Genomic DNA, 27,831 nt, shown 5'->3' with positions numbered 1-27,831 from the left:
ATTTATAAGTTCATACACATGAATACACAATACAGATGCTAGCGAGCATACAAACTCAGACAACTCAGTCAGTGGGCATCGTTACTTTAATTTTGCATTCCAAAGTGTTATTACTTTACATATAAATTATGTATAACAAAGCTTTAAAGGAAAATTACACTTCTCTATTTACAACTGCTTAAGTTGGCGGCCAGGTGACATCCGGCCTGCACTCCCCAGTTTTGGGTTTTAGTGCAGGCCATCATTAACTGGTCGACCTGAAAGTTGAACCCTGACCCCCCCCATGGGGCACAGCGGAGGCTAACTGGTCAAAGCTTGGGCCTGGAGTGACTGCTCCACAAAAATGAACAGATAGTCAAATTAGACGGATATGTCATTACAAAAATTTTGATTTTGTGTGTGTGAGCAGCCATACTGTGAACAAGATATAGCGCAGATGAGAAAACGCAGGAGGGAAGTGGAGGGTAAAAAGCAAACAGACATTACAGTTACACTGATGGCCTCAATAACTTCCCTCATGTTGCCTTGGGCCCACCCTGAGGTCTCTGAAGTGGCTCGTTAAGCACAGGAACATCGACTCAATTACCCTGGGCAAACACAGCGCTACCGCTCGGTGTTGTGTTGGTTGGCTGGTTGGGTCTGTCCGTCTCCTTGCCATCCTACCACCCCCCGGCCCTCCCCACCCTGCGCCCCCCCCCCCCAGGCCCCTGCCGTGCAGCGCCGCAGCATGTGAGCCCTCTGTGCTCCGAGTGATAGAGTCAAGCTGTTCCTGCTGAGCGGAGGTCAGGGTCCTTCAGTCAGCACCTCAGCCCTGAACAGAGCACACAGGAATCCCCCTTCCCTCCCTCACCGGGGCTGAAACTCAGCTCTCTCTCCTCTGGCCCAGGTCCAAATAAACCTGGTACCTCTCTCTCTCTCTCTCTCTCTCTCTCTCTCTTTTTTTTTCCTCTCTCCATCTCCTGGCACACTGTCACTCCCCTCATCGAAATAATTAATCAGACTGGGCAGATTAGACTTCAAATAAAAATAAACTACATCCAGCAGTCTCCTCTTAGGTCCCCTGATTTCTGTAGCAACCCACTTTATCGACAGCCTCCTCCTCCTCCTCCTCCTCCTCCTCCTCCTCATCGTCGTCGTCTACATAATAAACCCAAGATGTCCAGTTCAGTCAGCAGGTTGAACACTTGAGCACTTTGGCAAACTGCAGGGGGCTATTACTGCTTTATTGATATAAACAACGTGCCTTATCTTCAAGTGTGATGGCTCTTTAGGCCTAACCTGCCATCAATGTAAATACACAACAGATAACCCTTATCAGTTTGGCACCAATAAAGCCAGTCTGCTTTCAAACATCATCCAAGAGCACATATCTTTTATAGGGATTAAAGGGGATTAAATGTGCAACCTGAACGCATTCAGGCTTGTTTTTTTTATCCCGTCTTCCATTCTTGGCTCAGAAGAAACGGATGAATTGGAGGGCAATAGTGCCACCTTTGGGTGACGATGAGTAATACAGCTATAGTAGAGCTCTCAAAGCACTGTTATCAACAGGTAGAGTTTCCCCGTGGCATCCACACAGCTTGTGACAGCAAATATTTGTAGTCCCACTCTGTTTTTTCATGCATTTGGACGGAGAAGAGCACGGAGGAAAAGGAAGGGGTCTGGGGTCTGCTGGGGCCTAAACAAGCCGGGGCTCCCTGGCCAGGTCTGAGCTGCCTGACTGACAAGCGGCCCACCGACTGTTTGTGTGTGTCCATGGGAAATGGGGCGGTGTTGCAGCGACGGCCCTGGGGCCATCCATCAGTGTCATTGGGGGAGGGGGTTTGTGGGGGTGTATGGTATGTGTCACCTCCAAGACTAATGGACAGGAAGTACAGCCAGAGAAACAACAATATTTGCAGAATATATATATATATATATATATATTCAGAAAAACGTAAGGGTTTGCTCCACGGTTCTCGTACGATTCCTGAGCACAGGCCTTAAGCCTGATTGATGAGTCTGTTTATTTAAAAGACGCTTGCGCTGCGGCCACGACTCTCACTTACCTGATCCACAACTTTGTGCTTTTAGAGGATACGCTCACAACATGCACGTATACGGTATAATCATCGTCTTGGTTATAACATGACGTGTAAGTGACACTAACCTGGGCAGAGACCCTGTTCCCAGAGAGAGCAGTGTGAAACTGAGGACCATTACGGAGGCATACAAAGGGAGAGAGAGCAGGAGAAACCCAGGCTACCTTCTTTCTACTGCTACAGAGGGACCTTGTGTGCTCACTAGTGTTCAGAGACCGAGGTGCTTAACCTCAGCAGCCGGTTACCGTGGCGTCCAAGCCGGACCGCTTTGTGATGTTGACCTTGATCACCTCCTCGGCACAGGTTGGATGGATGCCCACCGTCTGCAACAGGTGGGAATATGTTGCTCCACACCTGAGACACACACACACACACACACACACAGGGAGGTCATTCACATTGCTTTAACTCACATTCTCTCATGACTGACAGCTGTACTCATGATCTTCTATCCATTAAGTCAATATTGGTGAATTTGAGATCAGAGACTACGTATTACAAGGCATAGGCTTTGTTATCATTAGTACTTTATATTATGGGAGAGAAAAACAACTCTCTCAGTGATGAAGTTAACTCTGCCTTTGTGGTCCTCCAAGCAGGCATCCCATCATATGGCAAAGGAAGTAAAAGCAGTTTAAAACTCAACTAAAATGTATGTATTTCCAATTGTTTGTGTGTAACATTTTAAAGTTTAATGTTTGCTGTAAGATATAAACTGAAATGTATCGCTCACTAAATGCATGCATGAGTGAGAAAACGTTATCAGGGTACAGAAATATTCCATTCTGCACATCTTGGTGACTCTCAAAGAGTTAAAACACATCAACTCAACACCATCATTGTTTGGATGGTTGTTCCATAGGGCATGCATGCAGTAAAAACACCAAATGTATTTAAAGTAAAATCTAGGATTTATTAAACTTACTGGAAGCCCAGAGCAAAGCCCTGTGTGACTTCTCCCGCGTTTGGACCGGTGAAGTGCAAACCCAGGATCTTCTGCTCCCCACCCCGCTCACAAACCACCTACGGAGGTAGAACACTGAATTCAAGTCAAGGAGCAGAGGCCTCATCTGCTTTTGGCTGTCAAAAAATAACCATAGAGCAGAACAATCGGATTCCAAAGCAACAGATGGACAAATCAACAGTTGGCAGGATTATGGTTAAACCTTTAAGACTATAAATGTATCGAGTCTCCAAACATCCTTCCGGCAGCAGTCTGAACCCCACTAACCTGCTGCAGGAGGCACGACTCCTGTCCTTCAACAATTTACCTTATTCATTGCCTGAACTAACTTCTGCATTGCTTCATTTTGAAATATTACTTCCATTTAGTGGAAGTAATATTACTTTGCTTAGCATCATCCGCTTTATCATCCTTTTATTGCCATAACAAATTCATTTTTAAGATTTCAAAAAAGTGCTATTATTAAGTTTGAATAGTTTTTCATGCAAGAAAGTAACCATTCAGATTCCCAATATGTGATCGGTTTATCCAAAAAGACTTTGTGGAGCTGTGAGGAGCTGCTGGCTGTGTTTTTGTAATTACTCACTGCCAGAAGGGGTGGACACAAGTCAGCACTGCATGTTTAACCATGGGGTGTTCACAAATAATAATAATAATAATAATAATAATAATAATAATAATAATAATAATAATAATAATAATAATAGTAAATGAAATCAAGAACCACCGATTCGGTAATAGTTAGAGGGAGCCATGTTGGAAGAAGTGAAAAAATAGGCGTGGCAGCATAAGGTGAATCTGCATGCACAAAAAGTGCATCTCACACAAATATTTATAGTGCAATGAACTAAATGATATGGTGCATAAAATGCCAACAAAATCAGCTAAAACAAAAAACTCATAAAGAGTCACAGCACAGTTTAGTCTGCAGTTTAAACCTACCTTTAAGTAACACTGGCTGGCATCACGCTCTGCAACAATGAATTCCAGAGGCTTGTAGAAAGCATGGTAGACCTACACACACATAGAACATAGATCACTTTCACTGGAGAAATTGTGAAAATGTGCAAAAACAAATCTGCAGCAGTGACGATGATCCCTTCTGCTATTTTTTAAAAGTGACATATTCACTTTTACTGAGAATAGTAACCGAAAGAACATCAGGATGGAAATCAAAAAATGATAATATAAGATTTAGTTTTACAAGCAGATTAGAAGCCTATTCATTTTAGAGATGAATTGTTCTTTTACAATAGCGTAATACAAATATGTTTAAGCTAGTATCAGGTCATGGCCCACACATTTCGTATGACTATCTCTCACTACCAAGCTGCAATGCCTTATGAGCACTAACTCAAACACACTATATGAAATCTGAATAAAAACGTGGATGCATGCTCATGATAGGGATTGATTTCTAACTCCTCACAGAAAGTGTGTGTATTGTGTTGTATTCTAGGGGCCAACGTGCCGACACAAGTTGGGAGGGCCACGCAGCTGTCGGGGGGGGCTGTAGCTACAGTTCCTGCTCAGATCTAAGCGTGCCTGTCATCACCTCATACACACCTCAATCAGACCTCCTGCTCGCCTGTCAGTCACAGCCAGGAGCCCCACCTCGCCGCCTAAACCGTTTATCGACGACCTCGTGCAGGTGTTCGCTAGCATCTGGCACACCGCTCACGTACGCGAGCATGTAGAAATACAGAGCTGCTTGCTGTTCTGCACTGTATGTGCGTGTCAATGTTTGTTCAGCGGTTATGGGACATTGTGTTTTTGATGCAGTTTGACGGCAGTAACGAGCCACTAACACTGCCTTTGTGCATGTGTGGCATGTCATTTCTGGGTAAATAAACTAAACACATAATACAACAAAGTTACAGTCACAACTGGAGACTTCACCAGTTCTGTACTGTAATATTTTAAAGAGTGTGCTATTTCTGATAATATACATAATTCCCTCTATATATATACTGAGATAAGCTGTTTAATTAACCTCGCAGTAAGTCAAGGACTTTTACAGGCCACCTACAAAGTACCCTTTTAGACAAAAAATACAATGTAAGGTTTACTTTTCCCCCCTAACACTGCTGTCTACTTTATCCTGTTACCTAGAACATGTCTCGTTGAATCATATGGCAACGTGTAACAAGGCATCCTCCTCCTATTTAATGTAGGCTTTCCTGGTGTGTAATTAAAACATTATGAACATATTTTTTTACCACAATATTTTCTATATACTGTAACAGTAAATATTCCAGATTTGTTTCATTGCATTTTAAAGTTGAAATGTGGACATAATATGGAGGGCTTTGATTCAAAATGCTACATGTCTATTCTGAAGAACTATAGCGACACATCTATCGTACCTCTATGCCGTCCTTCCCATGCCTCTTCTCAGCCTCCTCCTCAGACAGACCCACACAGCCGTACTCAAGGGGGGTGAACACAGTGGTGGGCACCTGACACACACAAACACACACACACAGCACTTCAAGCTTCAGCTGAAACATTTAGAGAATCAATCAATGAGTTGTTTGACAGAAAATTCTGTATCATGATAGTTAAACATTTGTTTCAGTCCCTTTTCATGCATGCATTATGGAGTACCGATTACTTTTTATTTGTATTGTAATACTGTGCAGGGGGCTTTGAATGTATCATAGAAATACATACATTTACACTTAGTGTATCATACTAAGAAATCCCCCCTGACCCCATGTGAATATAAAGATACTCTATAATAATAACATGATAATAAAACCTACATTAATAATAATGTAATCAGCGTATCAGGTAATCAGCGACTCAAAGCACAAATGAAACACAAACCAATAGTCTCAAAAAGCCAGAGGAACACTGAGTGTGTGTGTGTGTGTGTGTGTGTGTGTGTGTGTCTTACATTGTCATAGTTCATGAGTTCAGTGCTGTGCCCAGTCAATCTACGGGCGAGAAGCTTTCCCGCTTTAATGGCCGTTGGGGTCAATTCAGGACGACCCTAAAACAAGACACAATTTAATTTACTTCTATAAATGTTGACCTCAAAGACAAACGCTCTATAGGACTGCTTCTTAGAAATGTCTTTACTTTGCTATAAGCACCAAAAGTCTGAAGTTTAAACCATGTAGTCATCCGATGTTACTTCAAAGAGTTCAGACAACACACATTAATACTCCGTGCAGAAATCGTGTAAAGGTGGGCCATAAGTCAGTGACTGACAAAAGTGGCAAGTGCGAAACATTTAAACAGTCGAGCACACTTTCAAAAATCTCTGCGTCTGTGTTTTGTCTTTATTGTTCTGGATGTCTGCCAAAATAGAGAAACACACGCGCACACACGCGCACACACACACACAGACACACACCTACACAACTGAATGGTGCAGGAAACAGTAGGGCTGCGGGGCAATTCTAAAGGCATGACTAAAACCTGTTAAATTACCACTGCACATCCTGTTGTCCAAACCAATTCCTGCACCTCTGCATGTATGAGATGTGTGCTCTGGTATTCCAGTAACTGACATGCGTCACACATAATGCATTTCTTGGCACTCTTCTCTGAGAGGAAAAAAACCCAACAACAAAGCAACTGGACAAATTGAGATATCAATCCTCCTCCTGCTTTAAAAAGGAAAGAAAAAATCAAAAAAGCCTCCCTGTTGCTGTGGAAAGCTGACAGACATTGGGGTGAAGCACAACTCATCAAAGCAAACTGTCAATCAAAGAGAGTAAGTGTGGGTGTCATGAGGCCTGGGAGGCAGGAAGGAAGCACACAGCTGGTCGTGGTGAAAAAAACAACACTGACATTACATGCAGCAGGTATAACTAGTATTAACATGGCTGGTTCAGCCTGGAACACACTGATGCCAGTGATTACACGAAGGCTTCACTTTATACTGAGTCTTCTGCAAAGTACTTGCTGGTGGGTCATATGTCTTGTATGTGTGCACAAATAAATGTCCAACTTTCAAGATAATGGTTATTTTTTTTGGCCGTTTATATATTTTGTGACCCTCATCAGCTCAAAACTTGGAAAAGCATCTACGGTGACTGTGAAGGTTGAGACTTACAGCCTGTCACAGTATTCTATTTTACCGTCGAAACTTATAATAACTACATACTACGAGTGTTTTTTATGACTGTTATTAGCGCTGTTTCTGCAGTCAGTGTGGTGTCTGTTGACAACGCCTACCTCGCCGATGTCACCAAAAGCATAGATATTTGGCACCGAGGTGGATTCGTCAGAGCCCAAAATTATTTTCCCCGTCTCCTTTTTGAGTTCCACGCCAAGCTTGTCCAGACCCAGGGCTTTGGTTTCAGGGGCTCTGCCTAAAGTCGATGGAAGGAAACAACACAAGGAGAATATTAAGTTTTTTTTGAGGCATGTGCCACCAACGCCGACAGAATTTCCAAAAGCCTAGATACTGCTAAAGGGGGTTATCTGTACAGTGTTCCTTATCCAGTAGCATGCAGCTGGAGTACAAGGAGTGAGGAATTAATTAAAACAATTAAGTTCCCTGATTCACCTTCATGGGGGACAATCGTGATGTAAATTCTGCAGTGACACTTCAAAAACAGTGTTGAGCATACTGGATGCATGTTAACAGCTTTTCCACCCTGACAAAAAAACTCAAATTAACTATTGCAAATACAAAAAGATTAATTCAAGTCTCAGATCAATTCTGCTCATCAACTAATTGTTACCCTTTAGTCAGCAACAACTAAGAGTCTACAGCCATGCTAGCTGGCTCTGTGAAGCTGTCGCTTTGAGCAAAACGCTAATGACAACAGACTAACATGATAACAATGACTGACGCTGAGCAGTAATAATGTTGCTCACTAGCTTGGTTTATCCTGTTAGCATGCTAACAACCGCTAATTAGTGCAAAACACAAAACTAAGCCGAGGCTGATGGTCATTAGTTTTGCAGGTATTTGGTCATAAACCATCGTAGTATTGGACAAATTAACATTTTGACCTCATGGTGGTGCTACATGAAAAGTCAGAGGATCACTAATGCCATGACCATGAATGGGTTTAGAAGTGGCGGGCTGACGTTGTCGTTCCTAAAGCTTTGTAGCTAGGGTGGTTAACAATGCCAAACATTCGCTGACACCAGCCTCTCAAATGTGAGGATTTGCTGCTTTCCTCTGGTTACATCTTCTAATCTTGAAAACCACAATACCAGCGTTGGACTTAAAATACAAACGAAGGTCAAACCCTAATTCTGAATTATTGAATTAGAAAACAACAGCAACATCTGGCCAGCTGAGAGAGAGGAGGAGCAACTGATGAGCAGCTGGGAATCGGGATCCCATGGACCCCCCCGGGACACCCAAAGGTGTGATTTCTGACACTTCCTGGGGGACGGCTGACTAATGCTGTCGACACAGAGTCTCTATGGTGATGGGGCATGGACCACTCGCTCCCCCTCCTCTCCATAGCTCCACACAACCTGCCTGGGTAGCATAATAAACACCCGGCCCTGAGCTACCCATGTAGATGCTATCGGACAGCAAAAATAACAAACCCCCGAGACCCTTTTTCCTGGCTGGAGCCGGAGAACAACGTCCTCCCCCTCTTCTCAGACCGGGGGGGGGGGGGCTACAGGGACCTGTCTAGTGCTCCACAGCATGGGTGGTTAAAGGCGATGGGGAGCACAGAGGAGGAGGAGAGAGGGGAAGTTAGTCATAACCAATTCCCAAAAGCAAGACCTCATTCTCTCTTTGGCCTAATTTCTAGTAAACTATAGCGGAATTTAGCTCTTTCTATTTTTAAATTGAATGTTCTTATCTGTATGATGTGTGGGTGAAAGCTCCAGGAGAAATTTAGTAAGTGGACCTTTTTTGGTCAAACCAGTATTTCAAGTGTGAAGAATGAACACATTTTAAACCAGCCTGTGAAGGATGGTTTAAGGCTTTACCTCTCTGATAAGACAGCTGAGACATTAAATACATGATATTCATTTCAGCATCAATTATTGCCAAAATATCAGTATTAGCCTAAAAAAAACCACATCGGTACAATCTGACTGGTAAGTATAGACTTTCTCTTCACGTATCTGGCCTTCCTGTCTGTAGCTCCAGTCACTGCTGTACTGTAGCAATGGCCACAGCTCCATTGTACGGCGAGGACACAACAGTGGCTGATAAGGGACATGGTTAAAGCAGGCACACACACACACACACTGTGGCACTACAGATAGGCCAATCTGATTCTGAACAAAGCTTGTTGTGACATTAAGAGGAAGCCTCTAGACTGCTAGGCTAATTAGCCACAACAACCCGCCACAAGTTGAAATGAGAGCTGAAGGCTTATCTGATCAATCAAATGAACAAAGACAAAAGAGAGAGCAATGTGAAAGGGGGGGGGCGGACTGTTTTTTTTTGTTTTCTGGGAATAGATCGTAGAGGATGCCAAAAATTGATTGTGTTCTATTTCAGGCCAAAAAAGATTTTAAGATGAACATCGATAAAGAGCTCACTAGCTGTACAAACAAATGTGTAAATGTCAAGGGAATGTGGAAAGCACTGTATTTATTCTATAGACAGTTTGGTTTAGTATCACCATTGTTCCTTACTTTCTACAAATGCGATGTGTGAAACCACAACCTTAACTTACAGTCACCATCATCACTTCTAAGTTCTGCTTGCAGCCTGCTTCTAGATCACCACAACATGAGTACTGTATGTCATTCTACTCAGTGTAAAGGCCCTGAAACATACTTCCTCAAGCAGCTTTTCACTCTGAGCGATGTGATCCGGCAACAACACGGTATTTCAGGCCAAAGTAAGAGCAGCTTGGTTATTTCATAGAAGATATTTCCGTGCATATGTTTTTCACACTGGTTTAAAGTGGGCGGGCCTCAGTTATATTATATAATTTACCTCTGTGCACCAATCAGAATTTAGCTACATTTGAGTCAAAATGTAATGACAACTTTTAGTTTGTGTTGTCAGCACTGTCCATCAAATGAGCTTTTGACTTAAACTCTAATTAAATACATTTATATAGCAAACAGCGAAAGGTGTCTTTTCCAAAACCTAAATGCTTGTTTGACGATCAATATTAAATGTTAAATATTAAAATATTAAAAACAACATTTTCAGACACACAGTGTTTTTGACTGGTCATTGATGTTGGCTCTTAAGCAAAAGGGGGAAATGCATTCAAAATAGAAAAACTCCCTTTGAACTTGCATGTAACACACTTATTTGATTCATCATACACAAACACCTATGCTATGCCGTGATAACAAAAATGTGCGTTCTATCTATTTCTGGATGTTCAGTTTTACTACCGTTCAGCCAGTATTTGGTTGTGAATGCTTATAGTGTTACCGTATATGTGATGATACTCATTGACTTGCAGAAACCATGTTCCTGCCAAAGAATCTCGATAATAGGAATAATATAAAAGTCTATTTTCACTTCAAATATATTTCCCAATTGCACTGCAATGTAGTGTTTGCAAACCCACGGGGTCATACAGACAGGGAGCGCAACATTCAGGGTCATCAGTAACTTATGAAACTGAGACGGTCAAAAGTCTTTAAAAAAGAACTAGGAAATGTTTTCAAACGACATCCTTCAGTACTGTAGAGCTCAGAGAGGAGGAAGAGTAATGTGCCCATGTAGACAGGAAGCGTGGAAATGTTCTGTTTCCTGGTGTGTTTCTGCTGGCACACCTGGACAGGGGAGCGGCCATGAGGCCAGGAAGGAGCAGGGGAAAGGTGGAGGGAGGCAGCGCCGTGGAGAAGGATGTGGCACACAGTGGTGATACTGTCCCCCGGTCCCCTCTGGCCTTTAATAACTCCACAGAGGCCTGCGACCCTGCCTGGCCACTAGTGTAAGGTCACCGTGAAGGGAAGTGGCCTTGTACTCATAACTCCTGCATGCACACATCAAAGAGCAGAGGCCACGCTGGTACAGGTTCTCACTGAACTGTATGGGAACAAAAGCTGTCATAGATATAGCTGGGTGCACGCAAGGTTTTAGCTAGTAGCACCAACAACAATACTGCTGATGTTATGACTTCATATGTTATATAAGGCCAAGGAACTAAAGAAGCTGATGATGCCGTGGGGACAAACGAATAACTACAAAAACAAATAATGTGCCGCATTAAGTGTAAAATGTAATATGAAAGCGAATAAAAACAGGTTACAATACTTCATAGATTGGTGCACAGTGGAGGGGAATTAAAAATAATTTGCCAGATCCCAAAATGTCCTGTGCTTTGTTGAGTCTCTCACGCAAGTCAGAATACCTCCTGATACATGCAGTCAATGCAAATATCATTCTCACCAGCACTCTAACGCTGAGACGATGTGGGAATTCAGCCGCGGGAGGAAAGAACGAACGTCATCTCAACTGCAGGGTCACGCACATCCTTGTCGCTGTCGCACGCATAGGGCATGAGGGGACCCTCTCACCCTCCTCACAACACTCAAAGTGACCGTCTGTGCACTGGAAAAGCCTGCTAGCCAGATTTTCAGGAGCATTTGTGGCGTCTTGGAAACACAAATAGGCCGACGGCAGTGGCCCTGAGAGAAGTTCCCTCCATTGTTACCCGTGCTGCTGGTGGAACGGGAGAAGTGAAAAGATAGAATAGAGAATGGACAGATGAGCATGCTGGCGGGTAATGGCAGGCAGAGGGCCACGGGCAGGGATGGCAGTGACAGATGCGGGGTTGGTTTCCGCAGGGCTGGCATGGGCAGGAAGGCCCAGAGTGGGAGAACAAAGAGGGGAACGTGGTGACCCTGTGCCTGGGTGCATCCTGCCCAGTCCTGCCTCTCTCCAACCAGAGAGCCAGCGGTGGGTGATTAACACTTCCCCTGGCCATTCCCATCACTCAGGCTTTATTACTTTGTTTTCAGCCTTGATTCCTCCGCTATCTGCTGACACTGCTCTCTATTGAGGAGGACAATTAAATTGATGGCAGCAGGGAGAATAGTCATACCGCTGTTTTCATTCAGACAAATACATGGGGAACAATGCGACCGGTGTATTGACATGTAATACCTAGAGAGGTTTTAACAGTAGGGGATGATGGGTTAACTACTGTACTTTGAACTGGATTGATTCTCTATCAACTTGCAAAGTTGAGTTTGTCAGAATTCAGGCATTTTAGAATCTGGATTATAAAAGACTGGCAAAGTTGTTTCATAATTTTAGGGACTGTACCGGATTGAGGCTTGAGCATCAGTCTGTTGTTCTTTTGGTCTTTTGAGGGAAGTCCAACTCAAGTCTCAAGTCAACTGAGACTAGCCAAAGACATTCAAAGCTATGTAACAGGTGTAATATTCAAGGTGTGAGTTTATGTCAGAAATGCCTGACACAGTCTTATTCATTTGTGCTGCTCTTGGATTCTATCACGCACAGTACAGGTCAAGTATTGAGCCCTCACTCTTGTGACTTAAGTCTGACTTCTGTCCAAGTCTCAAGCTTTGGCACGTCCTCTACTCAAGTGTCCAGAAGCAACACAATGAGCCTCTACCACTTCAACATGTTGCTCTCTATTTAAACTTGACCCTGTGGCCTCCAGGTGGAGGGAGGGGGGGGGGGGGGGGGGCGGGATTTCTTAAGCATATTACTTAAATGTTCCATTCAACACTATCACATGTATTCAGGCTTGTTTCAGGTTTCAGTGAACTGACCCACACACACACACACACAGCGACATGCACAGACTCACCTACTGCCCATAACACAGAGTCGTAAGCGTCCTTGTGTTCGTCGCCCGTGTGGGTGTCGGTCCAGGTCACCTGCAGGGCTCCTGAGGAAAGCTTCTCCACACTCTTTGGAACACACTTCCATGCAAACTTGGTCCCATATGCGTCCATGTAGTCTGTGACTAGACCTGCCATTTGCTGCATAAACCCGAAAGACAGTATACACTTTCAGACATGACCAAAAAAAAAAAAGAATCATGATTATGCAGAATATGCAGACTGTTGTTCAGGAAGCAATACCTGATCAAACCCCCGGAGGGCGATGCTGCGGACCATCACTGTGGTGTCCAAACCAATGCCGGTGAGGAAGCCTGCACACTCCAGAGCCACGTCTGAGCAGCACCAGGTTGAGGATTACACTACCTTTCTTGATTTGCACGTATGGTAGCACTTGATTTGTGGCCATAACACATACAGACTGGCACTCTTAGACAACAAGAAAGTAGTTTAAAAAGGAGAAATGACAGTCACGCAGCATGTAAACAAAGAACACTTGGTATAAAAAGGTATCTTATCTTATCATGGTTTACCAAACGGCCGGTACATGATGCATCTCACACTGAAAACCTCTGAAGATCTCAGTGTAGTACTGCAGATATGGCACTCTGAGTTTAAGACTAAGAGTTATTCATAAAAACTATTTGAAACTGGTCAGATGCCAAGGCTTTTATTAATAATTGTACTATATCTCTAGTGATAACCGGCGGAAATTATACAGGGGCTCCATTTACAAGCTCTCTGGCAAACAAAGGATACAGCTGGCTCCAACCACAAGCCTGCAAAACACAAATTAAGCGAAGCTGTTAATATACTATATAATAATACAACAAAAATAAATGTCGTCATTTGTGCAGAACATGTTTTTGCCAAATAAAATAAAGCGAGTCCAAAATTGAAAATGTTTACTTTGAAATCCTAGAATTAGAGAGGCGATGAATTACAAAACCTCAGAGGGAGGTGAAGACGTGTGAAGAAAATGTAAAAAAACAGGGGACAGTAAAAGGTGTGTGCACTTGCAGTGAGTGTGTGTGTGTGTGTGGTCCAGGTGAATCACACTTCTAATCCAGCCCTGAGATCTGTAGCGTTGAGGAGGGCTAATTGCCAGCGTTAAGGCTAATCCCTAAAGATGGAGTGTGCCATGTTCAGGGCTCAAGTCCACACATCAGCCGGCTGAGTGATGCCCGTCAGCCACACGGATGAGGCCCTTCTCATTCTTGTTTTTACCTCTCCAACCTAGACCTCCTCCCCTTAGGTCTGCTCCACCTGACAGCTCGGGCTGCCTGAGGCACATCCTGCCCTTGTCCATGCTAACACAAACCACTAAAAGCCCCGGTGCCCTCGTTCTCTGTGTCTGTGTAATGCACAGCTGCACTTAGCGCACATTGTGAAGTGGCTTAAAGAAGATTAGGCAAAGAGCTTTATCCTGATTCTACACTTTCATCACTGAGGAACTGTCCCGTTTTCCCTCGCCGCCTTCCTACTCATTGTACATTGGTCTGAGTCTGTACAGCTGCTACATTTGTCATCTAAAAGATGACGCTATAGATCTTTTGACCCCACTCAATAATGGTGACATTGAGGGGGCAAGAAGGCTTCAAGCTGGCCTGGTCGTAGACAAATGGACGGATGCTACAAAAAAGCCATTTACAGATATAAAAAAATAAATATGGGGACGCTTTCTGCACTTCTTGGAAATCAAATTACAGAACCAACTCTGTAGCTTCCGATGAATAAATGGAGCTTATTCAAGAATGAACGAACTTATGATCTATTTACATGGTGATAGTTTGTTGTCGTTTCTTTGTGTATCTAGACATCTGCTTTGTTTTGCGTCCATATTTTTAGTTGAATAATGTAAAAATATATATATTCGAATACAGCATTTGTAGAATTTTTTGAAACATTCAGTAACTTTGTTCACAGGCCAGATATCTAAAGAGGAAAGGTCACAATTATATCCAGGTTATGTACCACACATACCTATACTATTAGGCATACACTGTTGCTTTAACAATTTTCATATTAGAAGCTGCACAAAAATGTAGCAACATCTAGCAACATCAATCCATTTCCTGTTCCCCACTTACATTGTTGGTCTATGTTTCATACAAACTGCCGTGCTAGATCAAAGGAAGTATCACAAGCATGAAAGCTATCCGTGCGTCTAATAAAGGGAGCGAATGGGAGGGAAAGCGGGGGGGGGGGGGGTCTATTGACTGTCTGGTGGCAGCGTGTTAACCTTGGGTAGTTCTTCAGGAGCCCCGTCACCGATAAACACTACATTTAGATATTCCTCCTGTGTATCTGTCGAGCATGTGGGGGTTTTGTTGCCAAGGCTTAATGTCAGTCCAACTTAGATACTTCTGTCTAATGTTGCTTGTTGTAGTCTGGCCAAAACTACAAAGACTGCAAGACAATGAAACAATGAGGATGAACCAGCCTTTTATCCATTAAATCTTAAACAACCAATAAGTTTATTTTGTCCATAGAATTTGAAAAAGAACACACAAACAAACAAAAGATTATTCGAAATGATTTGCGTGTCGCCGTGGAATATTTATGAGCTCTGCATGCCTTTCAATGAGCCCACTTATACACTTCTATTTCAGTGTATTTCTCTGTGTGAGTATGAAAGACAATCAACTGACTGATATAAGAGTTTCATAAAAGACATTTATTGGACCAATCTATTGCACTAAATAATGAACAGGGCATTATACATTGCTGTAAAATCCAATGGATTTAGAGGAAACTCTTGGAAAGAAAACAAGTTCCTCGCTCTTTACGACATGATACTAAGTTACTGGAAATAATTGTCAGGCCAATGTAATCTGCCAGTTAGGAGAGCGGTCTATGTGTGGCAGCCAGGGCTGCTGTGTAGCTTGCAACAGTAGAGTGCAACTGTTGCGAGCACGTTGGCTAGCGTGGGACATTTTGCTACACTGTTCATGGTATAACACCGGCACACGAGTGCATCATATGTGAATGTTTTGTTTCTCTACAGCAGCTGGGAAGTTATGGTGCAGCCATATGTGGTGCTTTGCAAAGATATTCCCGGGGAGTGCGGCCCTTGTCCGCCACAACACAAGCCCTCATTCTGCTCCAACTCATTCGTGTGCTGGCCTATCCCTGGACCAGTATCACAGCCCTGCTGGCACGCGCTCACTGCTTTCTCCTGATGATGATGACGGCAGCCAGCTCTGGGCTTCGGGTCCCGGGGCCAAATCTGTCACTCGGGTGTGTTTGTGTTCCAAGACCCATTAGACACCCATCACTCGCCTAGACCCCCTCCAGCAACCAGCCCTGCCGGCAGAAACAGCCTCTTGGACCTCACCTGCACAGCTGAAAGCTCGGCAGCACAACAACAATCTCCAGCTCTGGCCAGAGTGTGTGCTTTACCCTCACAGAGGAAGCTGAAGCTAATGCTAACCTCATACAGCCTGCGGGGAGGTAGAGGACTCCACTAACCATCACACGCTTATATCAAAGGACTTCCTGAGCTCAAGTGGATAATTCTGCTTCGTATACACAGGTGTTTTGTTGAATGGGTGAATGTTACAGTGCTAATTGTTTTTAAGGATGGCTTCAGTGCACACTGTTCATTTGTTGTCTATAAGTGATTTTGCATTGCCACCAAGTGGTCAGAAAGTTGAATAGCATACATATTACTAAACATTTGCTACATAGGAATACCGCACATTTCAGCATTAAAACAATAGAAGGAACTGATGTTCTTAAAAATGAAAACATTGAATACAGTGCTTTCTGCTCATTTCCAAAAACATAAGCGTGGATCATAAGCCAAAGCAAACAAAATCTGCATTTTATAAAAAATTATATAATCCAAAAACTTCCCCTGGGTGCAGGCAGCATAGATACATATGAAGCTAACGTATCGGAATAATTATTTCCGCTCATCTGTCACCGAGAAGCAAACAACCACAACCCAGGTATCCCACAACCACCAGTCACCGTCTGCACGTTGTGCCAAGAGGAAACATCGGGGAAAGACCAATTAACCAGGTGATGACAGCGGCTAAATGGCTGGATTAAAGGGCTTGTTCTGTAAAGGTCAGGATGCACGCTGCTAATCGGAATCATGAGGCGAAGACAGGCTGACAGGAAGGGAGAAAAACAAACTCCGTGTCACTGATGAATGATTACAGTGCGTGACAGTGGGACGTGTCGTGTCAGCGCGGCGAGTTAAAGCAAGGCATTAATACTGCAGAGGTTAGAGGTTCCGTTTCCCTTGTAGCTCATTGTGTACGAACGATGCCAACAATCCTACACACACTAAGTTGCATGCATTTATGGGTGATATCAATATATAAACAGCTAAATATTTGCATTGATGTAAAATCACCAAAATCACTTTTTACTTCCAGCATTGTGGCGTAGCTGACACTGCATGCAGACCATGATCACAGCATAGCATCAGAAGTAGAGGGCACTGATTTAATAGAAGATGTGTGTCGGTAGGTGGAGGGTGTCCTCACGTTTTACCGGGTGACTTTTTCAGCCAGAAGATGTCGTCGCTGGTGATGCCGTGCTCCATTGCTCCTGGGATCTGTAACAAGAGTTAAAGCTGTGAGCAGAACTATCAACCTATCAACCAACTGTGAACAAAACAAACCGTTCGCTCTCTAAAACCTGCAATCTTTCATCTGTTAAGGCTTGTACAGTATGTGTGCCATAGTGCGATGCGTACAAACCACATTTTACATCACTTCAGAGGTTTTGGCTCCTCTTTCTCCTTTGTTTGGTGTACCTGGTAACCAATCCATCAAACAACACATGCTGGCAGAGGAAAATGTGTGGAGGGGGCAATGTTACGTACCTGTGTGGGGTAATTGGGCCGTCCACCTGTGGCGATCACAATGTTCTTGGCAGTCAGGGTCATCTGTATGAGAGCGGAGGGAAACGTGAAGTAACAGCTTTTGTTCATATTCTTCAAAAAAACAAGGAAATGTCAAATGAAAGCAAGTGGTCTCAACAGTACTCTGCATCCCGGTTATAATGGAAACAAGTAGCACTCGGTAGGTATGGAGGTGTTGAATTTATATATTGCATAAATAAAAGTTATGCCAGGTGTGTTTGTTGTTGTAATACTTATTTGGATAACAAGAGGCTGCAGCGCACCACGACCTCATGTTCTAAATACGACTAAAAGGCTTTCATGTTTTCTTCCAGGTGAGGTTAACTTCTCCATGCACTCTGAACACAAGATAGCAAGATGTGTTACATTACGGTCATGTCTTTCTTTTAGCCGTTACTCTTGTTTAAAACATGACTGCAGCCTCTTGTGGACGAAATGAGTATTACAACAAACACTTACAAAAATGATTCTGGCAAAACCATTTTATTTTTACCTGTTCTTAAGTCATAAACACATGAACAATAACTTAAGAAATTAACCGCCAGATCTTTGTTCTTATTTTCCTCTCAGGGCTTCTGTAAATATCTAATGATGCACATATAAACAGGTATAATACACATTATTTATAAAGTACCTCATACATTTTTGATTGAAATTGAAATCCAATCATCAGTTTGGGACCGATTGAATAAATGAATAAATAGACGAGCCGCCCACCTCTTTCCCTGCTTTAGTTAGTCCTTTGACTGTGTGTTCATCCACCAGACTTCCTTTGATGTTCAGATACTTCACCTTCCTGCAAGACACAGAATGAACAGCTGGTTGCTCCTGGAAGTGCACTAACCGACAGTAGTAGTGCAGATCAACTACAGTAACTGATCCCCCATCACCATTTCTCTCAATTATTTCCTGCTAATTCCCACTATATGCCCTCTACATTTTATCTTTTTAATCAGCTGAAATGCTATGCAACTAAGGTAACTCAAGAGATACGAACAAAAACATGATTTAGTTGCACAGAGAAGATAATAATAGTAACTGCTATTCTGAGTAGCCATGTACTAACTGTTAGGCTGTAAGGCTAATTGTTAATTAAAAGAAGAAAAAAAAAACTCATATTAGGAGGATTACTAATATGTGGAGTCCAAGCTAATTATCTGACTGGAATGAAAACATTTTATGTTGAGCTTTGCCACATTCACACAGAGGTTAACACCTGTTTGCCCTCCAGCCAGCCACTCAATCAACACGTGGCCGCTGACGACCGATCCTTCAGAAACGTACCGCCTTCAGCAATAGCTCATGTCATACAAATGAGCGAAAATGTACAAGAACGTATCAATAATCCATTGCTTTATGGAAATTCCGTGTTTGTGAAAGCGTATCAAGGAAAACTAGTGAGCGAGCAGAGCTGGTGTCCCTTACTTGTCCTGGAGCTGAACTCTGTGACCCCAGTTCAGAGACCTGACGTGGTTTTGAATAGCCTCTGCCATGGTGGCCCTGGAAAACAACAGGCATAGTTAACTGAAATCAACATGGAAATAATGTTGTTGTTTTTAACACCATATACATTCAATTTAGAATTGGACAAACTATCATTTTAGCTAATTACTTGGCCTATCAGAGCACCGGCAAAGCACTTTTCACATAACTGACATCTTTGGTCTGGCCCGTGAGCTCATATTCTCTTATGAATTGTGTTTTTAGCTTTCAATGCATCATTCAATACATACATGCAGCTAGTAAGAGTATTCAATAGTAGTAATTAAGTGAGTAGGTAAAAGTCAATACATATTCCTTTTACAACCACAAGTAGCATTTTTGTCCTACTGCACTAGATGGTGCTGTTTGGCTGCTCATACACATCGGATCTGTTAGATTGATCAGGGTTATGTTTCCCTTCAACAAACATTTGATTGACCTACCAGTCATGACAGATGGGCCCTGGGATCTGCCAGCCATACTTCTTAGCATCTTTGACTGCGGTGCCGAGCAGAGCAGCCTGGTGCATGAGCTTCTTAGGAATGCAGCCAACATTAACACACGTGCCACCAAGACCCCACTTGGTACCTGTTTGAAAAAACATTTAGAAAATATATTAGCAATTTCTGTCTTAAAAATCAAACAACAAACTGTCATTTTTGTAACTATCTGGCACAATGTATTTTACCTTGAACAGATGGCTCCACATAATCTAGGACAGCAACTTTCTGTCCCAACTGTGCTGCTGTGAATGCAGTTATATTGTCAGTGTGTTATTAGAAAGACATCAACGTGCAGAAGCATAAATGCAGGAACTCAAGATAATATCACCTTCTTTGGAACAAGCAAGGCCTCCTGAACCACCACCAATAACAACCAGGTCATAGTCGTAGTTCCCTGTACGAGCACATTGGATGATGAATAGTAGACAGTAAAAACTGATGTAAATAGTATAGTTATGAACCTATTAGTATATGTGTATGCATACAGTATAGTGCCATATCTCCTCTGGCAGACCTCTAGAGTAGTGAAAAGGGTGGACGTGGTCCACCGGAAGAAACGCGTTTTCAAATGTAGTCTACTTATTAGAGTAAAGATGTCCTGGGAGGCCGAGGACACCAGGTGAATGTGGCATTTACACTAATTAACAGGATAAAAATAAGCAGCAGATCCACCAGTTAGTTAAACCACACCAGAGTTACATCAGAGCTGCTGGTTTGTAACTTAGTTGTTCGCTGACAGAGACAAGTACAACTATTAACACGAGACCGTTTCGTCCTCCATATCCACACAAAATACATGTTTGAATAAAATAGTGTTACCTGTCAGGTTTCTTGTCAAAACATGCAAAGAATTAGTCCTTTTCCACCGGTGTCTGCCTCTACAGAGGGCAGCCATGTTGTTGTTATGAAAAGGACCCAGGCTGGGTATGTGCTGCCTAGATTATTGCCTGATAAGAAATGGGTCCTACGGTTTACTCGAAATTAAACCTTTTTATTATTATTCAATAGAAACATGAGTAAATAAATAACAGTTGTTGATACTAAATTAAAAGTTTAAATCTCAATACATGTAGTGGAATAATTCTTACATATTATTAGGGTAGAACTTAAAGTTTATGTGTATAAAGGAAATGTATAAATATTGTTGAAAATGATTTTATAAGATAATTGTTTTGTCACTGCCACCTCACATATGTAGACTTCTGGCAAAAATGTATCAGTATTTCCTGTAGATAACCGAAGTTCATGCAATGACAGCAATGTAACATTGGCTTCCAGGTCCCTGACAACTGCGACGCTATCTCTCATGCAGAATCACGTAGTGCTATGACAACTCTAAATAGCGGTGGAACAAGTACTCAGATCTTTTACTTTAGTATAAGAAGCAATACCACAGTGCAGAAATACTTACAAATAGTTACAAGTAAACGTCCTGCATTAAAAAATTTACTTACGTAAAAGGACAAAAATAAAAGCATCAACATTTACGGGAAGTACCAAAATGTACTCATAATGCAGAATGGTGAGTTTCGAAATAATGTATGTTATATTATTATATTCTAATTATTTCTGCATGAATGTGTACATAGCCTGAATATTGCATCTGATAATTGGGGCTAATTTTCATTTGTTATATTTTGATCAATTCATACAGTATACTGCTGAGTAACTTGTGAGTTTCCCTCTACCAATAAGTACATTCTTATTGGTATGATAATATCATCATTTATATGTTTATTTTATAATTAAATATATTTTTAATTTAAATCCAATAAGTTATCAAATAAATGTAGTGGATGTCAAATGTGCAATATTTGCCTCTGAGATTTAATGGAGTAGAACTTTAAGTAGAGTACAGTACAAGTACCTCAAAATTGTAGTGGAACCGACTGGAGCTCAGTTGTTTTATCAGTTACCCCCAGTGGTAAATGCAGATGGCTTTGGTTTACTTTGTACAGGTTTTGAGATATGCATCTCTGAGATTTCTGCTGTCACCCCAATCCAAAGGAGATTAAATCCAATTCCATTTGTGGTGGTCATCTCATCGGAAAATCAATACCAACAGCAACATCTTTTTTTCCAGAAACGCATTACTTTGGAAAAACCAGTCCACACTTTTCATCAGGATATGTCCTTGGTTAAAAGAGAAAATAAGTAGTTCCAGTGTGAATTGTTCACTGTGAGCATCACAAATTAGACTCCATTTTTGTTATTAGGATGAACTGACCCTATACATTTCTGTGATGGTTGTAATGAGCACTGCAGCCTACAGGGGGTGCTGTCATGACTATCATTACATACAAACTAAATATAAAACAAGACACAGAGCCATGCAACAATTTCTTTCCAGGCATGATTTATTGAAAACACACCAAATGTATACTCTACAAACCAGTATTTTTCCGTTATGTTTAACAAGCGTAATATTTGCCTCTGGGTATTAGTAAAATTAACATAATACATTCTGTCACTGTGGCATCGCTTCTGCTCGCTACGAAAGCATTAACAACTTTACTCCTCTAGGAAATCAAAACCATTATTCGAATGACTATCTTTTTAAAAGTTTATAATACAATGTAATACAATGCAGAAACCCACCAACAGTCTATCCTACAAGGGGTTGGGGGGGGGGGGGGGGGGGGCAGAATGAATGAATGAGTGACTTGAGTGAAGGTAAAAGGGAGGAAGGGGGAAGAGGTGAACAGACAGAATGGAGAGATGGCAGTTGAAAGGGAGGAATAAAGTTATATATAAAACACACTTATTTTTATCTACCATGGAAAAGGTTAAGGCACATGATAGGTACAAACACATCTGCTACTGAGTAGAACAGTTACTTTATTTTGACGGTCTTGAATCAGTTATATCTACACAGGTAGGTTTGTTTGATTCGATGTGTGTCCGTGTCCTGCATTTCTTTTACAGCACAGTTGCTTGGCTCTTTATTTGGGGAATTTACAATGTGTTGTACATCCACAAAACCAAACCCCCCCCCCTGTTATGAATGCATGTAAATACAACTCCAGATCCTTTGGTTGTGGTACTGCAAAGTGCAGTGAGGAATAGACAGTCATTCGGGTCTTTGTTGTTAGGGTTCAGTATTGTCCAATGAAAGCACACACTTCTGAGGACACACACAAGGGATGCTGGGTATCATTATAATTTTTTTTTTTAACCTCTGAAATTAATATCTATACAGTACGTTTTTTTTGTAGTTTATTGATTTTTACCACAACATACATCTTTGTAAACACTGTGTAAAATATGCAAGCTTCATAAAGTCACATACGTCACAAAGAAAAATCAGACTTCAACGCAGGCACATGCCATTCGCCTTGATGACGCATGAGTGATGCCAACTTGGATTGGATTCTCTTTCTGTCTCTCTGACAGACTGAGGCTGGAAAGGAGACTAAACACACCATCACTGGATGTAGTTTGCAGTCTCACCAAGCAAGAGAAAAACATCAATATGATTCTGTATCTCTCTGCTTTTCTTCATCTCAACTGCCCACCCTAACACGTTGTAAAAATATATACTATATGACCAAACTTGATGTTTTGTTTTTGTACAGTGTGATGTAACTCTTTTATTTTGCCCTAAACATCCAGATCCACTCGTCTTCCCGTACTCTCTTCTTGCACATGAATTAATTAGTTAATATCCAAATGACACCACAAAAAAACTGGCACTTGGAAAGAATAGAATATAAACATCTGTACAGTTTTGCTTCATGCTCACGACTGAATATTTCTTAAGATGCACCGGTGAAGTAGGGTTCAGGGTTAGCGGTAACTTGGTCTGAATGCATCAGGAAGAACAACTAAAGAACTTGTATTAACACTGCCGTCTGTTGTCTATCTCATTGGCCTGACCTCTGACCCCTCCAGAGTGTCTGGTTAGAAGATTCACGGGCTGTCAGACATCATGTAATTCATGGCCTTTAGAAAGAACACTGCAGATAAACCTTTTTTTTCTGTAACTTTTTTTTTGGACAAATACAAAATATAAATAGGTGATCGTCGGCGTAACTTCACAATATTTGACACACATTTAAGTTATGTGGTTATTTCTTGTTTACAAACATGGTGAGCCTTTATCAAATGAGATGTGCTTCCAAACAATGTGATATTAATATACAACTAAGAAGTCGGTCATTTTTTTTTTTGTTTTTTTTCTCCTTCATTTTTCAATTTCTTTTCCTTTTGAACCTAATATACATTTATATAAAAGCCAACAAAAATAAAAACTGCTTTTAGATCTACCCTTTCATCAAGAGAACAAACCTTCGCCTCTCTTTTCAAAAACACAAATCATTTATGAACAAAATGCCTTATATCCTCTTTAATACACATCATTGACAAAGAGCAACCAGCCGGGAAACTCGTGAAACTGCGTCGCTACACAATATGAGTGGTTACACAAGTAACCACAGCTCTGTGAGTGAGGGCCAACATGATGACCATGATGAAACAGAAACCGTTGGTTTCCATTTTAGCTTACTTTTGCGATACAGCGTGAACAGAAACTGTTACTCCATGTGATGTACACACTCTGTCACTTTCCTTTTCTCCGGACCACAACTTGCAGACTCCTCACTTTATAAATGAACATCAATCACTTGTTAAAAACTTTTGATTTCAAACCATCTCAGTGCACTTTAAAAAAGAATAAACACAGTGAACCAAACATATTGTAAGTCTACAAGAGCAGACTGCTGGGTGCACAAGTTCATCAACTATGCTACAGTTCTTCTCAGGATCGGTTTCTCTCATTTTACCTTCTCGTGTCCATCACACCAATCTGCAAACAACATTCTGTGACCTTCAAACGCACCAGTCCATACCTGTTCACATCAAATTACCAAAGCCTGACAACAAACTGAAAGTAAAATTCTCCAAAACCGGCAAAATTGAAGCATGAACTTCTTCCAGATGTGAAAACTGAAATGCAGTAACCACTCATTCCAGCTTCCCACAGACTTCCTTCCAACACACATTCCTTTTCCATCGATTTCCTTCGTCTCACTTTGTTCGCCCTTCATACGTCCATTCCTTCACCAGCAGCGGCCCTTTGTCCGTTTTTTGGTCACCGGTAGAGCTCAACACTGTAAAGTCCAGTGGGAATGTAGATTTGAGAAAGTAGTAGGAGTAGTCACTTTTTATTCTTTTTTTTTTTCTTTTTCTGAAAAGCATGAGAATGTTGGCTGCTGCTGGGTAGTTGCTGATCATCATTTTTTTTTTTTTAAATCCTCTTTTCTGTACAAAGTCCAACTCCAAAGATGAGCTCCATGTGAAATGGCAGTGATGATATGAGAGATCCTTCTCTAGCTGGGGTGTCGTTGCTTTAAGCCTGGAGCACGTGGACAAGAGAGAAACATATTAGAAGAAGCATCCACACAGTTTAAATCCCAACTTATGAAGAGTTTCAGCACAAAATGCTACAGTGTAAAAAACAATGACATCCATCATGACAAATAATGACTATTCTATGCTTTTTCTTCTCAACAAATTCCATTATTAAAAGATCAAAACCAACAATAAGTCTTTCTCTCAATACTTCATATTAAGACTGTAGCACTCAGTCAGTCCCACTGAAGAAGCAAAGCTGAACTAATCAATGTGTTTGTGTTCAAAATGGAAAAAATGATTATGTGAAATGTGATAGGAGTGGTTTGTAGTGACTTGACTCTGCACTTCCTCTCAGCTCTTTGGAGCATTTTAGCATCTTTCAGCTCATTGTTTTGGTTTGGCCTTACTCAAATGTTTCTCAAACATAAATAGTGCAATTTTTGGATTCTATTTTCAGCTAAAGATCACCACACATTTAGCATGGTAGCACATGGTTAGCACCTCTATGGTACAGAGGAATAAGACTTTATTACACAGACAATACTTGTGACTCGGATCAATTCATTGTTGGTTTTGGTCTTTTCATGGGATTTGTTGACAAAAACATCCATATCACCAGCCCTTTCCTTAAAAATTTCATCCTAAAATGTATTATATTTAGAGCAGGAACCACATTTTTTCATCAATGGATGTGAATTTAATGTAAAACTCTCCGGTTGTGCTCTTATGAAAGACAGCAAGACAATCAGCTGGCATTATCACTGTACTTCACAAATTACATCACATCAGCAAATGCTTCAATTATGTCAGCCCAGATGGCAAATGGAGGCAAAAACAGCAAAACAGATGCTTAATGAGTTGGCTGAAATCCTGCATGTGCTCAATGAAGTGAGAATTACTTACCTGAAGGTTAATTCTGAATATTATAGGTAATATTCAGAATATTTCTTTTGACTAAAGTGATAAAATGACATTGAATACCACAAATCAGTCACCTATTTCCTATGATAATGCAATGGATGGAGGTGAAAGCATTGAACGGATGGCCACTGATGGACATAAGAAGATGAGGAAGACAGTGAGGTCTGGCAAGAGGCGGTGAGGAGGAGGCGGAGAGAGGCGATAAAGACTGCTGATTGAGGAATGATGACAACTACTGAAGCTCACCCAGGTCAGCTTGCTGCTTTGCAAAAGTCACTGCGTCAGGTTGGTTATTCAGTCAAACCTCGTAAGGTCGCTCACATAAAGTATGTACAGGTATAAGGGCATTACTAATTTAGACGTCTTTCATTGTTACTTGTGTAACAAACTGTTGCCTTACAGCTAACATGCATGAACTTGAAATATTTGAAAGAAAGAAGACATTCAGCCGTTCTTGGATGCAGGCCTCTCAACCACAAAGAGAAGCGGAAATATGACCATCTAAGTTACATCAAAAGCCACTTTGCGTCATTTATACCATGACTTTTAACACAAAATATTCAAATGAACTACTTCAGACCACAAAATATATGTAAAGTGTAACGATGTGAGCTCACCCTTGATTACATCTCTGCCTTATGTGTTGTCTTCCATCATCAAATCATCAACTCACATGAATTATTTATCTTCGAATCAAATGTAGATAGAGCTAAGATGCTCTGTGTGTGTGTGTGTGTGTGCGCGTATATGTTTTTATTACTCCCTACTGCTTCTCATTAAGTGTTAACTGAGTCCCTGGCGGATCCATCTGAAGTGCAGAAGAATGATTGCCCTTCAGCATTTACCACCAATTTCAGCAGAGGCCGTCAGGGGAACTAGCGAGTGAAGCTAGGTGTGCATCGCAATCAGACAGGTGTTGCTGAATTGTAAAAAGAAGCCGAAGCCTTTTCTACTTTGTATGTATGTTACACAAAGGGTTTTTTATTAGTTACAATAATCACCCAGGTGACAAGATTTGGATGTTCCTGTAGTAAAATAAGTATGGGACGCATGAAAGCAATGTTAGAATTTCAATTGACCTATGATTGAGCTCCCGCCCCCTTCCGTTACTATTACTACACCTTTCAAGCTTACCACTCAAAATTCTCAATACGTTTTGAATCAACTACGTTAATTCTTTAAGCAATCGCAAGTTTTTAATTTCTAGTCAACAAAATCAATGGTTTTCAGCTGCTAATCAGCTGCTAATCAAGCTAATGTTAGCTCCACAAGGTGGTAAAAAACAGATATGGAAATGTAATTTAGCTTAGCTTACATACTTGTTAGTATTTTCATACAGTAATGTTATATGCTCTTATTGCATGAGGATTAGCCAAAGTGTTTGGCAAATGTGATGCTACCAGCTTGGCTGGGGTTTCTTGGATACAATGAGGAGCAGGACAGAGCTGCAAATGTTAGGCTACTCTAAACTCTGACAGCATCCAGGACCAGCTTCCACACAGTGGGGAGATAAAATATAGTGGATGCACAGGTCGTGAAATTAGCCTTTCTTTAAACTGTTACTCCAGGAACTAGTTAGTTAATAGTGGGCTCCTTGGTTTATGAAGTAACGCTCTGTTACTATTGTAGGCAATCTAGTTAGACAGACGGGCCAACCATAGCAGCTTACACACGACCTACACTTTTAATCTTGTGGTTCTGGTTTTTAGAAAAGTTAGAAGAAAAGACACCACACAAACTCTGTAAATGCTCAGTGTCACTCTCACTACAGCCCTATGCAAACTGCTTCTGAACGTGGAGAAATCTAACGCTCGACAGGCCTCGAGGTTTCGCATTTGTGATTTATTTTGTACTTTGAGTTTCTGGTAGCGCCATCTTTGCCTCAATCTACGTATGGAAGCGTGTGTAAATATAAATTCATAT

At 41.5% G+C, this 27,831-nt stretch overlaps 2 protein-coding genes across 2 annotated transcripts in view; both read right to left on the bottom strand.

The window, feature by feature from the left end:
• Window positions 1–715: 715 nt before the first annotated feature.
• On the bottom strand, window positions 716–20,545 carry txnrd2.2 (thioredoxin reductase 2, tandem duplicate 2). The gene is made up of 17 exons (XM_079160933.1): window positions 20,455–20,545; window positions 19,964–20,029; window positions 19,821–19,877; window positions 19,576–19,720; window positions 19,076–19,150; window positions 18,368–18,446; window positions 17,612–17,674; window positions 17,271–17,341; window positions 13,531–13,550; window positions 13,015–13,106; window positions 12,738–12,912; window positions 7,234–7,370; window positions 5,945–6,040; window positions 5,412–5,504; window positions 3,988–4,059; window positions 3,007–3,104; window positions 716–2,435 (listed from the first exon to the last, which is right to left on the bottom strand). The coding sequence occupies exons 1-17, from the start codon at window positions 20,528–20,530 to the stop codon at window positions 2,312–2,314; spliced, it is 1,539 nt and encodes a 512-aa protein (XP_079017059.1). The 5' UTR covers window positions 20,531–20,545; the 3' UTR covers window positions 716–2,311.
• A 4,199-nt stretch (window positions 20,546–24,744) lies between these two features.
• Window positions 24,745–27,831, bottom strand: part of arvcfb (ARVCF delta catenin family member b) — a 104,200-nt gene continuing 101,113 nt past the window's right edge. Inside the window, exon 15 of the mRNA XM_079160447.1 lies at window positions 24,745–24,988. Within this exon, the coding sequence (XP_079016573.1) occupies window positions 24,983–24,988 (6 nt within the window). The 3' untranslated portion in view covers window positions 24,745–24,982. The remainder of the gene's footprint in view (window positions 24,989–27,831) is intronic.

This window comes from Pholis gunnellus, assembly GCF_910591455.1.
Source record: "Pholis gunnellus genome assembly, chromosome: 6".
Taxonomy (NCBI): domain Eukaryota; kingdom Metazoa; phylum Chordata; class Actinopteri; order Perciformes; family Pholidae; genus Pholis; species Pholis gunnellus.
The sequence above is the reverse complement of the archived record's forward strand: the minus strand, read 5'-3'. Positions and strand labels throughout refer to the sequence as shown.

Bases quoted from the DNA above. Each gene is read 5' to 3' on its own strand.
- txnrd2.2 (XM_079160933.1), bottom strand. From the start codon at position 20,530: ATGGCTGCCCTCTGTAGAGGCAGACACCGGTGGAAAAGGACTAATTCT. The intron at 20,030-20,454 runs GTAACACTATTT...GTGCTCGTACAG, and splicing joins TTTGACAAGAAACCTGACAG to GGAACTACGACTATGACCTG. The intron at 6,041-7,233 runs GTAGGCGTTGTC...GTCTTGTTTTAG, and splicing joins CTTTTGGTGACATCGGCGAG to GGTCGTCCTGAATTGACCCC.